Here is a 24,608-nt window from a genome sequence, read left to right on the forward strand (position 1 = left end):
AGGATCTTACGGCTTATGATTCGCCCTTAATAAGCTTTGAGGGGAAGACTGTCATACCAAAGGGGCAGATTAGGTTGCCTGTGCAAACAGGCCCAGAGGTGGTAAACATGGATTTCATTGTGGCAGACGCCTATTCTCCCTACACGGCCATTGTGGCAAGACCTTGGTTGCATGTTCTAGGTGCCGTGTCATCAACTGTACATGTCAAAGTCAAATTTTCATCTGGGGATCAAATTGAGGAGCTACTGGGGAGTCAATCTGTGGCTAGACAGTGCATGGCAGCTACAATTCTGCATCAGCCTGGTCCAGAGTCCTCGGCCTCGGCTGAAGGAAGGCCATAGCAATTAATGTCTCTGGCCACGCTCGGGGTACCATCGGTAGAAGAACTCGTGTGTGAAGATTTGGATAAGGTCTTTATAGATGACGACCTTTAGAAATTCTTTCAGGTGGGAATTCAGTTGCCACCTGAAGAGAAAGCAGAGCTGGTCATGTTCTTGAAGAAGAATGTGGATGTATTCGCGTGGAATGTTTATGAGGCCTCCGGGGTTGATCCGAGTTTCATTTGTCATCATTTGAATGTCACTCTAGCTGTCGTACCGAGGAGGCAACCACCTTGGTATACCTCTAAAGAACATTCCGAGGCTATCAAGGAAGAGGTGCTCAAACTCAAGAAGGCTGATGCTATCAAAGAGGTGTTTTATCCTAAATGGTTGGCTCATACAGTGGTAGTAAAGAAGAAAAATGGGAAGTGGGGAGTATACATGGACTTTATAGATTTGAACAAGGCTTGTCCTAAAGATTCTTTCCTAATGCCTCGGATAGATCAGTTGGTGGATGCTACTGTTAGGTATCCTCGGATGAGTTTTTTGGATGCTTTCCAAAGTTATCACCAAATACCTTTAGCTGTGGAGGACCAAGAGAAGACTGCATTTGTCACTTCTACGGGAAATTACCATTATAAGGTAATGCCTTTCGGTTTGAAGAATGCAGGGGCTACCTATCAGAGGATGATGACTAGGATGTTCGAGCCACAGTTGGGAAAGACTATTGAGGTATATGTGGACGACATGGTGGTAAAAACTAAAGCGATTTCCACACATGTGGAAGATTTGAGTGATACTTTTCAGAAACTGAGGAGGTACAAATTGCGACTTAATGCCTCTAAGTGTTCTTTTGGTGTGGGATCAGGCAAGTATCTAGGTTATATGGTAACTCACCGGGGGATTGAGGTTAACCCAGCTCAGGTCAAGGCAATTAACAATTTACACCCACCTCAGAATCCCAAGGAGGTTCAGAGGTTGACAGGGATGACAGTTGCCCTCAACCTGTTTATTTCTCGGTCCACGGATAGGTGCAGACCTTTCTTCTAGCTGTTGAATAAGTGGAAGGGGTTTGAGTGGACTGAGGAGTGTGCCTCGGCTTTTCAACAACTTATGGAATATCTTGCACGACCACCCATTATGTCTCAGCCAGGAATTGATGAAGTTTTATTCGCATATATTGTGGTGGCTAATCATGCAGTTAGTTTGGTTCTTATACGAGAGGATAATAATGTACTGAGGCTAGTTTATTACGTGAGTAAGTCTCTGCATGAGGCTGAGGTGCATTATTTACCGTTGGAGAAGGCAATCCTAGCAGTGGTGCATACTACGCGTAGGCTTCCCCATTACTTCCAATCTCATACAGTTGTTATTTTGAATCAACTTCCTCTTAAGTCTATTCTTCGGAGTGTAAACTACATGGGAAGGATTGCCAAATAGGGTACCATTCTAGGGGCTTTTGATATCAAATATATGCCTTGCATCTATGTAAAGGGACAAGTCCTTGCAGATTTGGTGGTAGAATTTGCTGAGCCCTCATTGGAAGAAAATGTTAAGGGATTGGACATGAATGAAAAATCAGTTGGCATGATCTTGTGCAAAGAACCTTCGTTGTGGAAAGTGTATGTTGACGGAGCAGCAAATTAAAGAGGATCTGGTGTGGGGCTAGTTTTGGTGTCCCCTAAGGGAATTACTTTTGAGAAATCCTTAAGATTGGGGTTCTCGGCCACCAACAATGATGCAGAATATGAAACTCTACTAGCCGAAATGGACATGGTTCATAAAATGGGTGGGAAAATGGTACAAATGTTCTCGGATTCACAATTGGTAGTAGGTCAAGTGGAAGGGAAGTTAGAGGCAAGAGATCCAAGAATGCAAGGATACCTAAACCAGGTCAGGTATATACAGTCCAAATTTGAATATTTTTCCTTATTACATATATCCAGGTGTGGGAATACCCATGTTGATTCTTTGGCCACACTCGCAACATCCTCGGCGCAAAGCCTACCTCGGGTCATCCTTGTTGAAGATTTGTGGAAACCTACTAGGACGAGTGGTGACGCCATCCGAATTCATCAAATTAGGGTGGGACCTAGTTGGATGGATCCATTAGTGACCTTCCTCAAAGATGATATCTTGCCCAAAGAAAAGTCCGAAGCAGATAAAGTACACAAGAAAGCACCTTAGTTCTAGCTGTCCGAGGACCATAAATTGAATAAGCGTTCTTTTTCAGGACCATATTTGTTATGTATACACCCAGAAGTAATGAAATTACTTTTAGAAGAGTTGCATGAAGGAATTTGCAGAAGTCACATAAGAGGAAGGTCTTTAGCTCATAGAGCTCTTACCCAGGGGTATTGGTGGCCCAATATGCAGCGAGAGGTACAAGGTTATGCAAAGAAGTGTGACCAATGTCAGAGATTTGCTCCCAACATCCATTAGCCAGGGGGTGTCTTTAATCCTCTGTCTAGTCCATAGCCTTTTGTTCAATGGAGTTTGGACATTGTGGGGCCTTTCCCAAAAGCAGCAGGGAATAGGAGGTAGTTGCTCTTTGGAACAGATTATTTCACTAAATGAGTTGAGCCATTGTCGAATATCAAGGATATGGAGGCGAAGAAGTTTTTCTAGAAAAACATTGTCACTAGGTTTGGAATCCTTCATACTCTCATTTCAGATAACGGCCTACAATTTGATAGTAAGGCCTTTAGAAGATATTGTTGTGATCTAAGCATCACGAATAGATATTCCACTCCAGCTTATCCTTAAGGAAATGGGCAGGCTGAGACGGTCAATAAAGTGATAGTCAATGGGCTCAAGAAAAGATTAGATGATGCTAAGAGAAGATGGGTGGAAGAATTGTCACATGTCTTGTGGACATATTGAACTACACCACGAAGATTCACAGGAGAAACACCATTCTCTATGACTTATAGAGCTGAGGCTGTAATACCTCTAGAAACTGGATTCCCAACACTGAGGATGAGCTCTTTCACTCTAGGCAGTAATGACAATTTATTGGAGAAAAGTTTGGACTTAGTTGAGGAACGGCGAGCGAATGCCATGGTTCAGCTAGCTTATTATCAACACAAACTTAAGCAGGGGTATGATTCCCATGTAAAGCTATGACCACTTGCACTTGGAGACTTGGTACTGAGGAAAGTTTTAGGTACTGCAAAGAACCCAGCATGGGAAAAACTGGGGCCTAACTAGGAAGGACCTTATCGTATTACCTTAGTCGTAGGCATAGGGGCTTATAATCTTGAAGATCTAGATGAACATGTTGTACAACGTTCTTGGAATGTAAATAACCTGCGAAGGTACTATTATTAAATGAAAGACACTTTTGCCATTTTATTTCTATTGACACTGTATTGCGTTGATTATCATCTTTTTAAAATATCAAACTGAAGCTTGGTCATTCCTGGTCCTTAGACCACATACCTTGTCTATATTGATATGTTATTAAGTGTTGAACAAAACCTTAATTATGTCTAGTCTTTGGATCATCTACTTTGGGGAAATTAACACTTCAATTCATTTTTCTAAGTATCAAACTAAAGCTTGGTCATACCTGGTCTTCGGACCACATACCTTGTCTAAATTGATATTTTATTAAGTGTTGAACAGAACCTTAGTTATGTTTGGTCTTCAGGTCATCTACTTTGGGGAAATTAACACTTCAATTCATTCTTTTAAGTATCAAGCTGAAACTTGGTCATGCCTGATCTTCAGACCACATACCTTGTCTAAATTGATATTTTATTAAGTGTTGAACAGAACCTTAGTTATGTCTGGTCTTCGGATCATCTACTTTGGAGAAATTAACACTTTAATTCATTTTTTCTAAGTATCAAACTGAAGCTTGGTCATGCCTGATCCTCGGATCACATACCTTGTCTAAATTGATATTTTATTAAGTGTTGAACAGAACCTCAGTTATGTCTGGTCCTCGGATCATTTACTTTGGGAAAATTAATACTTCAATTCATTTTTCTAAGTATCAAACTGAATCTTGGTCATGACTGGCTCCTCAGACCACATGCCTTGTATAAATTGATATTCTTATTAAGTGTTGAACAGAACCTTAGTTACGTTTAGTCCTCGGATCATCCTTTCTAGGGAAATTAACGCTTCTTGGTTTCCATATATCTTATGTATGTTGATATTCTATTGAGCAATGGTTAAAATTTAATTATGATTGATCCTCGGCCTATTTATGTTTAACGTGAATCCAGGCCTAAATTTACCCTTTTGCTTGCAAAACTTGAAGACTCCCAAAAATAGTGATAAATGAATAGAAGCCCATGAGCATCACTTAAAGCATTTGCAAGTATATTGAACATATTTATTACCTAATTCATTCCAGATTGCTTCCTTAGATTTGTTAATTAAATTATGAAAGGAAACAGACTATTGTTCTAGTGTGACAAACAAACTTCAAGTAAGGTGAAAAAGATAATAGGTATAAATATAAAGAAGGGCAGTAAAATTAAAATCTGTAGTAGAAATAACTTGCTCTTTTTCATTGATTTTAAAATTCTTAAAAGGTAAATTTGCTTGCATGTTGTCAAAATTACATTAAATAAAGATAAGGAGAAAAGCTAGAGAGAAGAGGGGCAATCATGGCTTCAGCTTTAACTTTAAAGGGCCTTTGGGATCTTTTGGAAGCTGACGTTGCGCCGAAGAGTCAGTAGCTATCCCTTTGCCTTTTGGATCTTCCTTCAAGGTTACTAGAATTGTCGCTAAGACAAGCTCCATTGTTTGGTCAGTCTGTTTGTCCTTGGAAGATTCCTTGGGATCACTTGGTGGCTGTGTATCCTCAGGTGCCACCCCTTCTATTAGTTCAGCATGCTTTGGAGGCTGACTTTCAATAGAGACTGGGTTTTCAGCTACATCACCGTGTTTATCCTCAGCTCCTTGAATAACAACACCATCCTTGATTTGAGGAGGGGCAGAGGCTCGAATGGCTGGGGGGAAGTAGACATTTTCTACCTTCTAAAGGGTGGAGGAGGCATCAATCCCAGCTCGGGAAAGTGCCTCATTCCATACTTGAAGGCAGTAATGCCTACATACCTCAGGGACTTGAGCTTTGAAAGTTTCAGTGGTTTCTGCCACGCCGACCTCATAACCCTCTTGTTCAGCTTGGTTCTTTGTCTTCTCATCCTCCTCTATATCCTTAGTGGCCTCCTCTTTAGCCTTGACTGCCTCCTCCTTTGCCCTTTCAGACTCCTTTAAATCTCTCTTAAGATCCTCAATCAGCTTTTTTGCGGCAGCGAAGTTCTCGTTGGCTTCCCTAAGCTGTAGTCTTTGGTTCTCAGCCTGTTTCTCTGCTGTTTTTAGAGTAGCATCCAAGCCAGACTTCTTACTCTCTGCTTTGCTCAGATTAGCCATGACCTCTTGTAGTTTCTTTTCCTGTAGGTCAAGGATCCTCTGGGCGTTGATGCGCCTTAATTCTTCAGCCTTGAAGGAGTTGTACGTACTAATGACGATCTCCTCTGCTCTGTGAGCAGATTGAACAGCCTATGCATAGAAGATAGCAAAGTAATAAAGCAAGGTTAAAATTTTCAAGTGTAACAGAAATGGAGGTAAACAAAGCTTGAATGAGATCCTTACCATAGCAAGTTCCTTCTTCAAAATCATGAAGACATTCTGATCTCTCATTCTTCTGAGCTCACCCATGTCCTTGGGTAATAGTAAAGCTTGCTCCAGTGCGTCTGCTACGCAGGCGGCTGTTCCCTCATTAGAGTTCTTGATGGATGCATCAACAGTGACCGCATGACCATCCATGGTCATCTCAGGAGCCCAGATTGGGGCATGTATAGCCACGTGAGACTCGGTCCGTCTATCTAACCGCGTCTGCACTGTGTGGGCCTGTTTTCCTCATTTTTCAAGCTCAAGCTCCTTGGGAAAAGAGTCTTTCCCTCCCTTAATCACTTCTTTCCCTTTCTGCTGATCCCTTTTTCTTTTGTGGTCAGCTTAGTTAGTGCATTGAGTTTGGGTAGGAGGAGGAGGGAGCTTGGGTTCTAAGACTTTCTCGGCGCCTTTATCTTTGGCCTTGGTTTGAGGTACCTTAGGAAGCTCTTGGATCACCACTTGAGCTTCCAGTACGTCTTTAAGACTTGGCTTAGGTTTGCGTTGGATGCCCATTATGTCAGATTTTTGGATGTCGCCTTGCGAGGGGTTTGAAGAGGATGTGTCGAGGATAGCAACTTGGTTTTCGGGGGAAGAGGGTCGATTGAAGACTTCAAACTCGTCCTCGGAGGAATCTGATACTTCAACAATCTCTTCTTCTTCCTTTATACTAGGTTGGAAGAGGTGGCTTCACCAGTTGTGGGCAGAGTTGGAATTGGGATGAGAGGGATACCATCTAGTATGGCTTGTATGGGTTGTATGGGTTGTGTGATAAGGGTGCCTTGAGGAATGGGAGTTCCTTCAGGTAGCAGAAAACCCTTGACAACAACGCTTATCCGGCATAAGCGCGGGTCCTTGGCTCTGATCATGCACTTCGGCACCTGGAAAGTTTTGGAGATGGGATCGTAGCCAAGGATTAAATGAGTTGCTCCGAGTTGGCCGTTTGAGTGCACAAATACTTTAGCCTGTAGTATTCTGTCTAATCTTGTGAAATCAACAAGATGAGGATGACGATCCGCTGCGTGTGGATCTACAAATCATTGAGAAGAAAAACAAGATTACAATAAGTAAATGTTTTATATAAACCCAGGTTTAAAAAGAATGGTTATGAACAGTTCAACCAGATCCAGAACTTCACCTGGTTTCCGCTTCCTTGTCGGACAGCGAACGCCATCATGTCAATCCCCTGATATGATTAGGAAGTCATTTTTCAGACCCTTGTTGGATTCAGGGAGGCAATGGATTAATCTAACTTCTGGATGCCTAGATTTTAGGTAATATCCACCTTGTTTCTTTAGGAAGTGGAGGTTATAAACCCAATTCACATCATGATGGGTGAGTCCTAGGTCCACCTTTTCATTTAGGGCATCTATGGATCCCAGAATCCTAAACATGTTTAGTGCGCATTGGGTAGGGGCTAATCTAAAGGCCCTAAGGTAATCCCTGGTAACGGTCCCCATTGGGATTTTCATCCCTCCTTCTATGAACGTTATCATCTGGATTACTACCTCTCCCGTTTGTCTTTTTTCATACCACTCCCCTTTCGAGCAATATGTAACAGACACCCCCAGTGGAATTCTATACTTTGCCTTAAATTGTTCTATTTTTTCCTGTGAATCTACTAGAGATGCAAATCTACCCATTTGTGGGAGTAGGGTGTGGGTACGGTGGAAGAACTAAGAAAATAGACGAGCGGAGGAGAAAGAAACACGAGAAAAAGAGAGAAGAAAGAAAAATAATGAAAGATGGAGTTAGGGAGGGCTTACTTTAAAAAATGACAAAGTCACCTCGGCCTAGTTCTTGATAAAAGTGAGGGCACGTGTAGATTGCAAAGGGTTGGCAAATACATTGTATGAATGTAGTAGTGTGTAAGAGAGTTTGAATTATTAGTATTTATATCAATGGGAATTATGAAGTGGGAAAATTCCTGCCTATGTCCCAATATAACCCCTATCCATTAAAAGCGCGACACGTTGCTGAGCGTGGGAGACAAGGAGACATCAGAATTCAATTTAGGGACGCTCCGCATGCCGAAAAATCAAGGATGTGAGATGGGCAGTTCAAAGGTCGTCATCCCTGTCAGCAAAGATGTGTGGAGCACAGAAATTAACAATAACATGTGTCGATATCCTCCTTTCCTCCCGAGATAGCAAAATGAGTATCTCGAGGGGCTATTGTAGGGTCATTAGGCCCAAGAATATTTCTGGAGTGGCCCAAGAGTATTTCTTTGGGCTAAAGGCTCAATCCGAGGACACTGAATGGTTCGAGGATGTATAAATGTCAATTCATAAAGCAATGCTAAATAGTAAAGAGGTAATGCCTGAACAAGTATGTTCTAGAAGATGGTCCGAAGAAGATTATGTCCCCGAGGTAGGAGAAGGGCTGGTTAACATCTACAAGCTAAGTTCTAGAAAATCCTATGGGTAAGGGTAAACATGGTAAATATTGAAGATAAGAAGAAGGGCGGTGGAATATCTAAGATAAAGCTGTCACCACCGCCCTCGCATTGAATGCTCTGCAACTGCTATTCTGGTCGCATTAATGGGGAAGTGAGACCTAAGCATCAAAGTTTAACCTGGCTCCTGTTTCCAAAGACTTCAGGGGAGGTGGATGGGACAAGTATCTAAACCAGCAATCTAACCCTAACATGGAACATGAAGAAGAGGACAAGGAGGGAATTTAAAAGGAAGAAGGGACCTTCAGCAGAAGGGAGAGGAAGAAACAGAGGAAAAACACTGTATACCTCACTATCCATAACGGTATACTATCTTGAGTAGAAATAATAGAAATCATCCTCGGCTGGTGTCCGAGGAGAAGATTCTTTCTTGTAAACAGTTCCTTGTCCCGTATCATTGTGATCAAAGCCCATCATTTTTGTTATCTAAACATCACTAGAACTTAGATTTCAAGCCTACTCTCTACAAATTTTATTGTAAAAGGCATTTCAGGTCCATCCCCTTCCGTCCATGGGTTCGGGCTCAAATTGTGTCCTTACAATTACTATTTAGGCTTCTGAAAAGGAGACAATAATATATACATTTTGTTTATTTGATTTTAAGTTATAAATTAATTACATATAAGTTTTAGATTGATCCTCCCTTTAAAACTCAAGTTATCAGTAATTTATATTGTTATTTTTTATTAGTCACAATTTCTATTACTCTAAAAAGATAAGAAATTTATAATGCAATCTATAAAAAATTAATTAAAAATGGAAATAATAATGTTTTATAGTAAATTATTTTAATATATAGCCACGCTTTACAGTTTCAGTTATCTTTTTAAATTAACTATAGTGTCAAATATCCCACCAAAAAAAAAAAAAAAAAACTATAGTATCAAATAATTAGTATTAAAATCCTCACCAAAAAAACAAAAGAAATAGAAAGCACCCTCACAGAGCGCCAGTTAATGCCTAGTTAATTTAATTGAAAATATTGGCAAACTTAATTACTGATAATGTAACCTTAAAATTTCATTTAAAATTTTAGATGTGTAGTATAATTAATAATAAAACATTCATTTACTTTTTTTGTTTCCTTTAAAAAGGACAGGATTAAGAAAAGTTTAGTTGTCATTTTCAACTAATTTGTTATGCTAGGATTAAAAAATTTACAAGGCAACTTTCCAAACCGCTGTCGTCCCATCAACATCCAAAAATGGCAGGTCATTGAAAATTTGGCTGTTTCAATTTGGGAAATTAGGTGGGTTAAGCAAGTTAATTTTAGCATGTGTTATGCACTATTTTTTTTTTTTTTTAATTTACAGATAAATTTAAGTTGTATTTCCTCCAATTCTGTAGACTATTGAAGAAATCGTAGTAATTGACCAATTTTCTCATAGGTCAAAGTTCACATGTTTTTCTCATACGATGAAGAAATTATTTATTTTTCATATCAACACGTGTAAATTATAAAGTTAACAAAAAAATTAAATTTAATATGAGAAAAAAATTTAAAAGACATTATATATACATATAAAGATGGGTTGAGTCAGGTTTTGGTGGTTTTAGAAAAAACTCAACTTGCCACCCAACCTAACCTACCACTTTAATATTTCAACGTGCCTAATTTGCTTGGAAATCAACTTCATATTTGAGTAGGTTGATCTAAATGTTGAGAAACTAAATTAATATCATTAATAAATGTGAAATCAAAATTTTTTTTTGAGATAAATGTGAAATCAAATTGATACCGTTAATACCTTAAAATTTTGTTTACAACTTTAGATGTGGTATAATTAACAATAAAACATTTGTTTAGCTTCTTGTTTCTCTTAAAAAGGACAGGATTAAGATCATATATATATATTCTACTTCTACTCTGAAAAGATTCTTACATAAACAACATCGACATGGACGATTAGGAAAGTTCAGGGCTCGTTTAGTACTGTTGTTTAAACAACATTTTTTTGTGTTTAAATACCACAATACGTATATCTACAACATTTAAACAACATTACTAAAAATCTTTTACCATGCTACCGGTTGTCAAAATAATAAAAGAAAGTGAAAAAGATATAATAGTACACACACTAACATATTGCCACGTAAACAATTACACATAGTCCTAGGATGGTGTGTTGTGAACTACAAACTATAAATACAGCCTCACATGTTCCGCGCAAATGCGACACACACAAACGAGAAGAGAGAAAGAGAGAGAGAGATTGTAGTTTGTAATAGCGGTGATGGTGAGTGTTATTGGAGAGGAAGTGAGCAACAAGCAAGTGATATTCAAGAACTATTTCACTAGTTTTCCCATGGAATCAGACATGTACGCGACCACAAGTAACATCAAATTGAAGGTTCTAGAGGGTTCCAAATAATGGTGTTCTTCTGAAGAATCTCTACTTCTCATGTGACCCTGTCATGCGTATATTAATGCAACGAGTTGCTCCCCCTGGTTCTGTGAGTTTTTCTATTTAGTTCCCTAGAAAATTACTATATGGGTTCTGAATCTTCTCATAATTGTTACTGGTTTTTACTTATTTGAAGTGGGGTTCTTTCAAATTTGGAGATTGCCCATAATATGATAGCATAGCAAGACAATATTTTGAGTTCTTTTTCTTTTCCTAATTGGAAATTTGAATTCTTGGGTTCCAACTTATGAATTTATACATTGTTTATGGTGATTCCCGGTTGAAAAATTAGGTATTTGAATTTAGAAATTAAAATACTGTTAACGTGTATAGTGTTATGGCCTTTAATTGAAAAATACAATACAATCATTCAATATTTTTAACATAGTATCAGAGCCACTGCTTTGACTTTTTTTAGCAGTCTTGTCTTTATTGATATTACTCCATTCTCAACATCGCTTCCACCATCATCGAAGCCGCCGCAGTTTTTTGCCGTAGAACCTCTGATGTCTTCCAGTCGTTGTTCTTGGGTTCTGGACCTGCAACCGCCGTCGTTGAGGAGTCCCGCACGACACAGACCATTGCATTTACTGTCTCCGTCATGCATCTTGCCTCGATAAATATTTTTCAGGTACCACAGTGATCGTCTCATCCCGATCTACTCAATCGTGGAAACCTTGAAGTCATCGGAGCCCGCACGCGCCGCCAAAATATTCTACTCTGAAGCTCACACGCCCATGAGCCTCCACGCGCCGATTGCCTTCCTCACGCGCCTGATTTGCACCTGCTGACGTCAACCCTAGGTGACGTCATTAGCTGACATCAGCGTCCATTCACCTGATGACGTCACCATTGACTAGACCGTTGACCTGCGTTGACTTGACCGTTGACTTTGACTGAAGGTTGACTTTTCTCCAGGGTTGACTTTTTGCAGTCCAGGTGCTCCTTACCCAATTTTTTGTGTAGATTTCATTTTTGCAGTCCATTTTTGCATATTTTGATTCTAAATGAAGAATAAGGACAAGTCTTCTTCTTGTTGCAATAATCGTCGCTAACAATCCAGCAAACGTTTTTGCAATTTTTGCAAACGTTTTGGCCGCAATATTGTGACTTGCTATCATCGCAACAAATCAGCTGTTTCAATTTCTGTTGTTACTGTTGCTAACACGGATAGTGTCCAACCAATGGCTCTCGTCTTTGCACAGTCTAAGTCTTTAGGTCGCACTTTTACCATGTCCATAGGTGACCTTAAAAACATCATCGCTAATGTCATTCGTATGGTTGGTAATGCATCTTATTCCTCTTCTCTCTAGCTTTATCTGGTTTGTCTCCTTCCTCTTGGCTTATGAATTCTGCTTGTTGCAATCACGTGACATCTCACTCGTCCTTATTTTCTGAACTTAAACCTGCACCACACCCTCTTAATATTCACATAGCAAATGGTTCCACAATGTCTGGTCATAATATAGGTTCCGTTTTGACCTCCAACCTCTTAGTTCCTGGGGTCTTTAATGTTCCTGGCCTTTCTTATAATTTGTTTTCTGTGGGACAATTAGCTGAGTTAGGTTATCACATTATATTTGATTAATTTGGGTGTATTGTGCAGGATCCAAGGACGGGACAGGAGCTTGGGACTGGTCCCAGAGTTGGACGTATGTTTTTCATGGACAATCTTCGTCTTCCACTTGTTGCTCCTATTTCTATTGCCGCAGATGCTGCAGTTTCTTCTATTCCTTCCCTTGCACTTTGGCATGTTCGACTTGGTCACTCATCTTCTTCTCGAGTACAACAATTGGCTTCTAGAGGTTTGTTAGGTTTAGTATCTACAAAAAATTTTGATTGTGTCTCATGTCAGTTAGGAAAACAACCAGCTTTGCCTTTCAATACTAGTGAATCAATATCTACTGATATCTTTGACCTTATTCATTCTGATATTTGGGGGCCTTCTTCTGTCTCTAGTATTGGTTCATCTCGATGTTTTGTTGTCTTTGTTGATGATTACTTTCACTATAGCTGGATTTTTAATATGAAACATTGTTCTGAATTATTGCAAGTATATTCTAATTTTGCAAAAATGGTTGAAACTTAATTTTCCAAACGTATTAAAATTTTTCGATCTGATAATGCTCTTAAGTACACTCAATATGCTTTCTAAGCTGTTTTGCATTCCTATGACATTGTTCATCAACTAACTTGTCCAAGTACCTCTCAGCAAAATGGTAGAGCCGAACGAAAACTTCGTCACATTCTTGACACTGTTCGCACTCTCCTTCTCTCTGCCAAAGTTCCTGCTCCTTTTTGGGGCGAAGCTGCTCTTCATGCTGTTCATGCTATTAATCGCATTCCCAGTCCTGTCATCTAAAATCAAACTCCATATGAGCGCCTTTTTAGGTCACCTCTAGACTATCACCACCTTCGCTCCTTTAGTTCTACTTGTTTCGTTCTTCTTCAACCACATGAGCATAACAAACTTGAGTCTAGGTCAAGGCTTTGTTGTTTTCTTGGTTATGGCGAAACTCAAAAGGGGTATCAGTGTTATGATCCTGTTTCTCATCGTCTTCGTATCTCCCGCAATGTTGTCTTTTAGGAACATCGCCTCTTTGTCGAGCTATCTCACTTCCATGCTTCTCTATCTTCCTCCTCTGTCTTAGATCTATTTCCAAATGAGGCACATATTCCTTCTGTAGCTGCTTTTGACCCTCTTGTAGCTGCTCTTGATCCTCTTGTGGCTGCTCCTGATTCTCTTGTAGACTTCTCTATCTAACCACCAAATATCCTTGATCCCTTTCCTAGTTCCCCCTTTAATGAACAGGTGGAAGATGAAAGAAGAACTTGATGCATTATCTACAAACCATACTTGGGACTTGGTCACTCTCCCCTTTAGGAAATTTGTGGTTGGTTGTAAGTGGATCTACAAGATTAAGACTCGCTCTGATGGGTCCATTGAGTGCTACAAATCTCGTCTTGTTACCAAAGGTTTTACACAGGAGTATGGGATTGATTATGAAGAGACCTTTACTCCGGTTGCTCGTATCTCATCTGTTCGTGCCCTCTTAACTGTTGCTGCTGCCATTAAATGGGAAATTTTTCAGATGGATGTCAAAAATACATTCCTTAATGGGGATTTAAGTGAAGAAGTTTATATGCAACCCTCTCCTAGTCTCTTTGTTGAATCAAACAAGGTTTGTCACCTTCGACGTGCACTTTATGGTCTTAAACAAGCTCCACGAGCTTGGTTTGCCAAATTCAGCTCTACCATCTCTTGTTTGGGTTACATGGCCAGTCATTATGATTCTGCCTTATTTTTTTCGTCGCACTGACAAATGCACTATTTTACTTCTCCTGTATGTGGATGATATGATCATAACTGGTGATTACCTTAGTGGCATTCAAGAACTCAAGGATTTTCTTAGTCAGCAGTTTGAGATGAAAGATATTGGAAATCTCAGCTACTTCTTGGGTCTTGAAACCACTCATTCTACAGATGGACTTTACATCACTCAAGCCAAGTATGCCTCTAAACTCTTGTCTCGAGCTGGACTCACTGATAGCAAGACTGTTGACACTCTAGTTAAGCTTAATGCGCATTTGACTCCCTTAGGGGGGAAACCATTGTCTAATCCTTCTTTTTACAGATGCTTAGTTGGCAGCCTTGTTTATCTCACTGTTACTCGTCCAGACATTTCCTATGATGTTCACCAGGTGAGCCAGTATCTGTCTGCTTCACGATCGACTCACTATGTTGCTGTTTTGCGCATTCTTCGGTACCTAAAGGGCACTCTCTTCCACGGTCTTTTCTACTCTATTCAGTCTCCTCTTTTTCTCCGTGCATTTTTTTATGTTGATTGGGCAGGAGATCCCACTGTTCGTAGGTCCACCACTGGTTATTTCTTTCTTCTTGATTCTTCTCTGATTTCTTGGCGAAGCAAGAAACAAACTCATGTGACTCGCTCCAGTACTGAAGCAGAATATCGTGCCCTTGCTGATACCATATCTGAGCTTCTTTGACTTCGATGGCTTCTCAAAGATTTAGGTGTGTCTATATCCTCTGCTACTCCTCTTTATTTTGACAACAAGAGTGACATTCATATTGCTTACAATAATGTCTTTCATGAACGGACTAAACACATCGAGATTGATTGTCATTTTATCCGTTATCATCTTGTCCATAGTGCTCTCAAACTAATCTCAGAGTCCTCTACAGATCAACTTGCATATATCTTCACCAAGTCACATCCTAAGTGACGCCTCCGTACTTTGGTTAGCAACCTTAAGTTGGTCTCACATTCACCTTGAGTTTGAGGGGGGCTGTTAACGTGTATAATGTTATGGGCTTTAGGTCCAACTAGATTACTTGTATAACACACATTCTTGTACTACACCTTTACTTGTATTGCACTCCTATGCCTCCTATATAAAGGCACACATGTATATTCTTTAATTGAGAAATACAATATAATCATTCAGTATTTCTAACAAATACAATAGAATATGTATAGTGGAATCTCAATTAAGAATCTTTATTTTTTATTTTTGTCAAATGAAATGATAACTTAAGAGATATATATTGTTCATTGTGATTTATGGAAAATTGTTCAATTTGGAAATCGAATTTAGAAATTTAATGACATTAGAATATGTGTAGTTAGAATCACAACAAAGAATCTTTTACTAAAAAAATAAAATGATAAAAGGATTTTACAAACGTGTGCCCTAAAAGCACACAATAGTATACCATTTTTGGAAAACATTTTATCGGAAATTGAAAAAGTTTTACATCTTTTTCAATTCTCTATTAAATGATTCTAAAAATAGATGATTTAATGTGTGCTCTAAGGGCACACATTAACTGGACCCATGATTAAATATAGTTGATGAGAAATGCAGAGTATGTCTTTCGAACTCATGGAGTTATAAATGACAAAAGAAAGAAAGCAGAATGCTTGGAGACTACTAAAAGATTAACTAATTCGTTCTATGACTTGAGATTTTGACAAAGGTGATTATGCTACATACCCTTTTGATATGCATGTCTCAAAGAGTAGTTTCATTAATTTAAGATCTCCTTTTGATTTTGTGGGCATCTTGTTTGATTCTCCCTGTAAATGTGCACTAATCTTCTAACTTTGTTATTTCGTTTTAAAAAAGGTATGCCTGGTATGACTGCTTATGCTGGTTTCCACGAAGTTTGTTATCCTAAGGAAGGAGAATATGTCTTCGTTTCAGCAGCATGTGGTGCTGTTGGCCAACTTGTTGGACAATTTGCAAAATTGTTGGGTTGTTACGTAGTTGGAAGTGCTGGAAGTAAAGAAAAGGTATATTATAGTTGCATTATTGTCTCTCTCTCCAAGTCATCCCTTGTTTTGAGCTCCAGAGAAATGGTTGAAAGATTCACTTTCTTCTGCTTGAAGTTTACCAAGCATGCTTGTTCTTCTTATGGGCCTTAAACAGAAAAGGGTAATTTTTGCAATTTCTTATTCATTAAGGATTTACCTAACATGACATACTATTGAGGTATAAGATATGAAGCTTTTCTTTCATTAGATAGAGTTTACCTCCAAATTAGTTTGGAAGAAGCTCCATCCAACCCATCATGTGATGATTCAAATGACTATTCATGTCTGATTTACTATGGTGATAATTGAAGCTATGATTTTATCAGCGGCGTAGCTACAAGGAAGAGTAAAGAACATGGTTTTCAAGTTCCTTGGTCAAGACCTCCTCCTTATTTTTTCCCTTTAAATGTAAGTTGAAGGAATTCAACCCCGGATTTAACCTCACAGATTGAACGGAGAAGAATGCCATTATATCACATGGCCAATGGCCAATAACCAAGCAGTATTTCCATTAATTTTTAGTGCAATTGTAAATGATTTTCAATTCAATTCAAAAGATGTAAAAAATACATGCACTCGCATATGATAGCATTTATTAAGCATTGGACAATTTCTCTTTATTTTCATCCTATATATACATATAGGACATAATTATTCTCCATAGGCACTAGGCATAACCCAACAAACTAACCTGATCTTGACCCTCATACCTAGAAGCCTTCCACAACTTAGACTAGGATGGTAATTAGACACAATGCTCATGCTACATTCATACAATGTATGATTGAATCATTCACGAGCAAAAACAACCACTTGTTTTCCGAAGTTGCGACCACTAAAATGTCCAACAAGGGCAGCTGGACCACTCTCAAGGCCTTCAACTATGTCTTCCACATACACCATCTTCTTTTCTCTAATGTAAGGCAGCACAAGGTCTAAGAACTTGGGATATAGGTGATAATAATTGCGATGTGTATATCCTTTTATTTGGATCTACTTGTATAAGATCTGTATCAAATTTTTGATACCTTCAAGCTCATCAAGATTGTATTGTGTGTGTGTGTTTCTCAAAAAAAAAAAAAAAAAACTACTCAATATTGTTGAGTCGTCCCAATTCGGTAAGGTGTGAAATTGAGAAGGGATTCATCACTTGCTCCGCGACACTAACTGCCGCATGCAGTTTTGGTGTTGGCGTGTGAGTGTATTCCCTTATCTCATCCCCTTCCCCTATATATATATATATGTGTGTGTGTGTGTGCTTCTCAAAAAAAAAGAAAAAAGATTGTATTGTGAGATCATTCTGCACACAGCAATGCGACCGTGGTGTCTCATGTTGAGGAGCACAGCTTCAAGCATTTTGCCCCCAACATGTTCAAAGTAAACATCAATGCCTTCAGGGAAATACCTGGCGGCAAACAAAACCACAAAGTTAGTGATGCATTTTTTCACTGTTTGAAATGGGTCCACCCAGTTTCTAGAGATTAACTAAAGAGATAATATCTGTTGGAGGAATTGGGAGTATGAATGTTGAATGGTATAGTCAAATTTTGAGTTTTTGAATTTTCAACTAATGTGGCACATTTTGGTCCGTTCACTGAACCAATCAACTGGATAATAAATTACTGTAGATGAACCAAGCTCAACTTGAAAAATCCAATGCAAATTATGTTGTATGTTAGTTACCTTTTCAAAGCTGCGTTCAAGTCATGCTCTTCTTTGCAATTGAAAGCTTCATCGAATCCAAGCTTATTCTTCAATAGATCAACCTAATGCGGAAGAAAAAAGAATTCATTTGAAGGATAGGCTCTTCAATTCACAAAGTAACAGAAAAGAAAGATGGAATCAGTGAATGAAAAAAGAATCAGAATTATTGCAACATTTATAGTATATAAAATGGAACTAGATATTATACGACACATCTAAAATAGCAACTATTGAGTGCTATACCTTTTCTTTACTTCCAGCACTTCCAACAACATAACAACCCTCCAACTTTGCAAATTGGCCAATAAGCTGACCAACTGCACCAGATGCTGCTGAAACATAGACATATTCTCCTTTCTTAGGAGCCCCAACCTCATAGAAACCAGCATATGCAGTCATACCAGGCATACCTGTGAAATAAAAAAAATCCTCAAATTCAGATGGAGCATTGAAATTAATTCAAAAGTGAAGTAACATAACCTAGAAAAAAATATAAACTAAAGCAATTAAGCATTGATTTATAGTAATTTAATTAACTTTATGGGTCAAGTATCTATAATACGACTATACAGATTTCAACTTGATTTGCTGAAATTTGTAGTAGTTTTGGAGAAAAGTATCAGTAGGAGATCTCATCTCTAAAACTAAAGCAATTAAGAATCTATGATGTATTTGGGCATGCACGTTTGTATATTTATGTTATCTTAAACGAATTTGAACTTTATAAACAAAGCTTAAAGAGAATTCTAGTATAATAAGAAAGAGGTACATCAGTATGCTGGATTTTAATGAGTGTTTCAGTTTTAGTGATTAGAGTGTATTCTTCCATCCTGTGATCCCCCAAACCAAGTCCCCTGCCTTAAATTTTGGATGCCCAGAATCCAATACTTTCGCCACACCATACCCCAAAACTGGCTGCATGTGTATATGGTTTCACCAAAATTAGAAAACAAATTACAAGCTCAGTATCACATGTATACACCATGATATATAACAAATGCTAAAGCTACAAATTTTAGTATAAAAAGTACGTGATAATGAATTTTAGTATAAAATTTATAGTATTCCAAAAAAAATTTATAGTATTCTTTAGATTGACTTACAGAGCCAGGGGTGTAGAAAAAATATCCAGAGAGACCTGTAGTTTTCCTCATAAAGAATTGCATGACAGGATCGCAGGACAGATATAGGTTCTTCACCAAAACTGCATTTGAACTTTTAGGAACCTTTAACTTAATGGTTCCAACGGTCAGGTCAGTGGTGGAGCTAAGATTTTAGTCTAGAGGAGGCAAAATTAAGAGACGATATTAAAAGTAAAATTTATCTAAAAAACATTAATCAACAATAAAAAATAAAAAAAACAATTGTAAGCAAATGTGAATATATTTCATATTATTAAAATAAATAAACAAAAATAACAAATTCATAGCTATTAAAAAATTTACAAATTGATGAAGTAAAAATATGATTAGTGTTACTTAAAAAATATAATAAATAAATATTTGAAATTATTTTTTGTGATTAGTGACATGCCAATTTGTAAGACATAAGTAGTAAAATTTGTAATATCTCTAGATCATTCAAAGATAAAATGTTGTGAAAAGTATCATAAATAGTAAAAATTGTGTAAATAATGATATAAAAAAAATAGTAAAATAGGTGGTTTGGTCACTTTCAAGTTTCAACAAGTAGAAGGTTTTTTTTTTTTTTTTCCTCCATGTAACTACAAAAAAAAAAAAAAAAATTAGTAGTCGGGGGGCAGGTGCCCCCCCTCGCCCCCCCTCTGGCTCCGCCAGTGGGTCAGGTACATGTCTGATTCTTTAGGAGAACCAATGACATAGTCTCTGAATATCACTTGTTTGTTGCTCACTTCATCTCCAACTCTCACCATTGCTACTCTCTGTCTCTCTCTCACTCTATATATCCTCGTCAAGAATTTAATATAAAACTTTTTGTGTCAATGTTTTTTGTGTAATTAATGGTTCTTCTCTTCGGACCACAAAGTTCTATTTATAGAGAACATTGGGAAGAGAGAAATGAAAGATGTTTCAGATAGAGTTCCATGCATGACGGACATGTCCGTTATGCAAAGCAAATACATAGTATTCTTAGGTGCACGTAATTGCTTACGCTATAAATGCTCTAAACTTCGAACAGTCAACACTTTGTATCATGAGCTTGAAGACTTAGAAGTTCACCACTTCTACAATTTTAGATCATTTACAAATTGATATGGGTTCTAATTACAACTTTAAAAATGTAGATTACATACATGAATATATATATATATATATATATATATAACGCTAAATGTTTTTTTTTTTTTTGTTACCAAAGATTTTGGGCAAAATGCTATGATTCTAATCAGTTATTGGATTAGTCTAAGTCACTTGATGCAAAGTTTTTTTTTTGTTTTTTAGAGAGTTTTTAACATGTATCTTCCTCTTTTAATAATTACTTTTTATCATTATATCAAGATATCCATTGCTTTTAATGATTACACTTGTTGCAAGTTAGTATATACGGTACAATTGCGGCTTGAAAATTAGTCTTATATTTTTGTACATATCAAATAAGTATTTGCGTTATCGAATAAGACTGCATCTCTTTGCATTGTAAAACTAAATTAGGTTTGTAATTTCTCCGAGTCAAGAATGGGAGCCCACAAATCAAATTAAATTTCTTTTAATCATGCGTGCCTTTCTTTTGTCTTTCTTTCCTTTTTAGTCTCACCAAGACTTTGAACCAATCATCTTTATCTTTCTATTATCTTTTTCTTTCTTTAAAAAAAAAACAATAAGCTAGTTTAATTTCCTTATATATATATATATATATATATACCTTTAAGATAAACTTGTAAATTAAACTAGAAAATTTCTGTGGTTTCTAATTATCTCAAGTTAAAGGTGTTATTGCGAAGACGCCAAAAAGGAAAAACATTGTTCTCTTTCATTTCACCCTTGAAAGTAAAACAGATGGAGTTACAAGAGCCCTTTTCTATTTCAAAATTTTTGATTCAGTGCTAAAAGAAAAGCCCTATTGTTTGGCTCCCCACTGCTTGACGAATGGTAAGAACACATTGTGTTGGTTGTCGTCCACACTACAAAAAAGGCGGGCTTTGATGGTATCGGTGGTTCAGATGCAAGGAAGAGAAAAGAATTTGGTGCTCGAGTTCCTTGGTCAAGACCTACGAAGCATAAATACGGACACGGCTACAGGTATGATGACATAACAATTTCTGAAAAATTAGGACATGGCGGGGATATGCATATTAATTAATTATTAAACATTTTTTTAGTTATATTTTTAAAGATTGTTAAACATTTTATTTCATATAATGTTAAAAATATATCAATTTAATAGCAATAATGGATAATAAAGTGAATTCATGACCAATAAATAATGTTTAGAAATTAAAATATAAACCAAAAATAAAATCCAAATAAAATGTATCAGCTGTTTTCCACAATTTTTCAAAAACAAAAAATAAAAAAGGAAACGACTAGAAATCTAGACATGTGTGCAATCCCAAACATGTTATGTGTCTGACATAGGTATGAAACCCCAAATAAAGTGTTATGAGGTCCAAAAATATCTTTATTTTCCCCCTCTAAACTTAAGTTAAAGGAATTCAACCCTGCATTTAACCTCACAGATAGAACGAAGAAGAATGTCTATGACCAAGCAGTATTACCATTAATTTTTAGTACAACTATAAATGAATTTCAAATATTCAAATGCATAATTTTAAAAAATGTCAGTGATTAAGTGTGATCAAAATGCCAAATGCACAAATTAATCCTAGTGTTACACATGAACCGCCATATTATGGAAGTTTGATTTTAAACGGGATCCCAAGTAATTTGATATTTCATCAGTTATGTCTAGTTACTTTGAATTTAATTATGTATATAAATAAATAAAAACATTTGAGTAATACTACAGGCACACATTATTTTACAACATTTTTACAAAATGCTGATGTGGTCAATCTCTTATTGGTTTTCATCTATACCCACCATTAATATCACTTTTTCATTTACCAATAATCATTCACCACATCAACAGTTTGTAAATTTTTTTCTAAAATGTTAAGTTATGATTTTTCTTATAACATTAGTGTTGACTTATTCCATGACAAAAAGTGTTGTAATTGCGTAAATTTATTTCCTTGTATTTTTGTGGGATTTATTTGTAATGGGTTTAGTATTAAGTGGTGAAGATTTGATCAAGATAGCTGAAGGTCACATGAGAAGCACATGCAGGTGGGTGAATAGTCAGGTCAGGTGTCCAGCTTAGCACAGCCTGTCTAGGAGGTTAACTCGCAACTTGGATTTGCGACTTGCACCCGTTGTGAGTGACCGGCGAAGTTCCCCTGTTTTACTAAAAATTGTGACTTTTCGTATTCCCATCACTCATACTATATATACCCTCATTACCCACAGAAATGGTAAGGAGCTTATTGAGAGAAAAACCGTAACAGGTGTTTCTACAACACACCCACCTTATTAGAGAGAGCTACTCATTCTTAGAGAGAAATCTTTGTAGTCTCTTCTCCTTCCCTTTCTCATTGTTATACCCATTGAGACGAGATTTGTACCTAAACACAACCCACACCCTTTTAGAGTGTTGAGAGTGCTTTTGGAGCTTGGGAAGCATTGGAAGATGCCAAGGATGACAGATGCAATATGGAGCTTATTGCAGGATCCGGAAAGCTAGAGAAGACACAGTTAGACTTAACCTTGTTAGAGCAAGAAGCTTGGAGGGCTTAGGTGCATCAGGTAGATTAGGCTTGGAAGGTCTATTGTTATTCATGTATCCCAACTAATTTTTTAGTGGATCATTTTACCTCTTGGAGGGTGGCAGAAAGGTTTTTTGCCGAGTTCTTCGGTTTCCTCTTCGATAACATGTGCCGGTGTTATCTTTGTGTTTGCTTCTCTCTTCCCTACTCATTTCCTTTTAATTGCTGTTGTATTTGTGATTAATTATGGTTTAGAGTGTTTTGCCAATTTGGGTATTGCTTATATTTATCATTCCGCACATCAATTGTTTAAATATAAGCTTGCTTTGGTGTTTTTGTAATTAGGGGTCTAAACATTCACTAGTGGTTTACACACCAAGTGAACTTTCAAGTTTGTATCCCTAGCATTATTCAAAACATTGTTTGCACTTGCATCCATATTTTCCATTTTCCCACTCTAAATGTAAGTTGAAGAATTCGACCCTAGATTTAACCTCATAGATTGAACGGAGAAGAATGACATTAGATCATATGGCTAATGGCCTATAACCAAGCAGTATTACCATTAATTTTTTTGACTCAATGCTAAAACAACTGGGAGGATATTGCTCATGACATCACAAATCTTTGGCTTATGCCCTGTTGTTTTGCTCTCCTTTGCTTGGCAAATGATAAGTAAAGGCTCAAAATTTGTGTGAAAACATAAGAGTTTGTTCAGACCTCCAATAAAAATTACGACTCGATTTCTTCTACTCTAACTTAAACTAGGTGCCGAATAAGAGTAAATGAGTGCAAACAATCGATAAAACTACCCTAAGCCATATTCATCCAATATCAACAATAAAAGATAAGCTTGAAGAGTAGGGAAGAAGGATGCAAACACAAGATAACATAGAGACGTGTTATCAAAGAGGAAACCGAAGAACTCAGTGGCAACGCCACATGCAACTCAGGGTGTTCCAAGGAACACTCTAACCTAAAAAACACTTGAACAAAAAAAATTACAAAATTTTTTATATTTGCTCTGTATTAGGAACACCCACAATCACAAAATTAGGAACACCCTCAAATTTAAAAAAAAAAAAAAAAAAAAACTTATTTGTTCTACTTTCAAGCAAAAAAAAAAAAAAAAAAAAGCCCAAAAAAAAAATTTTTGAACTAAAATCTAAAAAAAAAAAAAAATGTAACAAAGCCAAGCTCATGGCTACTCGGCAAGCAAGCCCAACAGATTATAGGTAGCAAACCCACAGATTCTCAAAAAAAAAGAAAAACAACCAAGACCCAATATGGAGCTGCAGAGCAAATCAATCAAAAAATTACTTCTAAATCAGAAATCCATAAAGGCCTAAAGCAAACCTAAAGAGTAAAGACAAAGCATGCAACGCCTCAAGCTCAAGCCAACTGCCAACAAACGGAGTCACGGAGATCGGATCAGTCACGTCGCTCGCAGCTCACTCGTCGTCGGACATCAGTCCAGTCCAGATTGTTGTTGTCGCTTGGCTCGCCCACCCGTCGTCGTTGCTCGTCGCTCGCCACTGCCCTCATCGGAGATTGCTTGTTGCCTCGTCACTACCTTAGCGGCCTCAGCCTTCAGGCCTCCGGCATCCTTGCTCGGCTACTCCGGTGCTCCCTCCCTCAAGGTATTTCATTTTAATTAACTAACTTCTCTCTCTGTTTCTCCCTGACTCTCTCAGTCTCTCTCTCTATCTGAATCACTGAAATGAAAATTATGAGTTTCTCTCTCTTTGTTCTTTAAGTCTAATTTTAATACTTTGTGTTTATCTGATTCTGTGATTGGGCCGCTGAACTACTGAAGCTTTAACTTTATCTTTATTAATATTTGGCTGTTTTTTGACTTTTTGAATTTGGCTTTGTCTTAATATCTTATCCGTTGGTGTGGGTGGATGTTGTTGTTGGTGTTGGGGTGTGTGTTTGTGTTGGTGAGATATTAAATTATTAATTGTCTTTTTTGTAATGTGTATTGTTATTTGTGATTGTGAAATTTTCTGATTGGCA

The 24,608-nt window shown here is 37.5% G+C and overlaps 1 protein-coding gene and 1 pseudogene across 1 annotated transcript; one reads left to right on the forward strand and one right to left on the reverse strand.

The window, feature by feature from the left end:
- The first annotated feature begins 10,640 nt into the window (after positions 1-10,640).
- LOC142631431 (2-alkenal reductase (NADP(+)-dependent)-like) lies at positions 10,641-16,497 on the forward strand. Its single transcript, XM_075805596.1, has 4 exons — positions 10,641-10,757; positions 12,418-12,616; positions 15,960-16,126; positions 16,474-16,497. Exons 1-4 carry the CDS (start codon positions 10,641-10,643, stop codon positions 16,495-16,497), a joined length of 507 nt encoding a protein of 168 aa, XP_075661711.1.
- Positions 16,498-16,936: 439 nt separating this feature from the next.
- LOC142631164 (2-alkenal reductase (NADP(+)-dependent)-like) lies at positions 16,937-19,798 on the reverse strand (annotated as a pseudogene).
- Positions 19,799-24,608: the final 4,810 nt, after the last annotated feature.

The sequence above is a fragment of the Castanea sativa genome, chromosome 4 (assembly GCF_040712315.1).
Source record: "Castanea sativa cultivar Marrone di Chiusa Pesio chromosome 4, ASM4071231v1".
Lineage (NCBI taxonomy): Eukaryota > Viridiplantae > Streptophyta > Magnoliopsida > Fagales > Fagaceae > Castanea > Castanea sativa.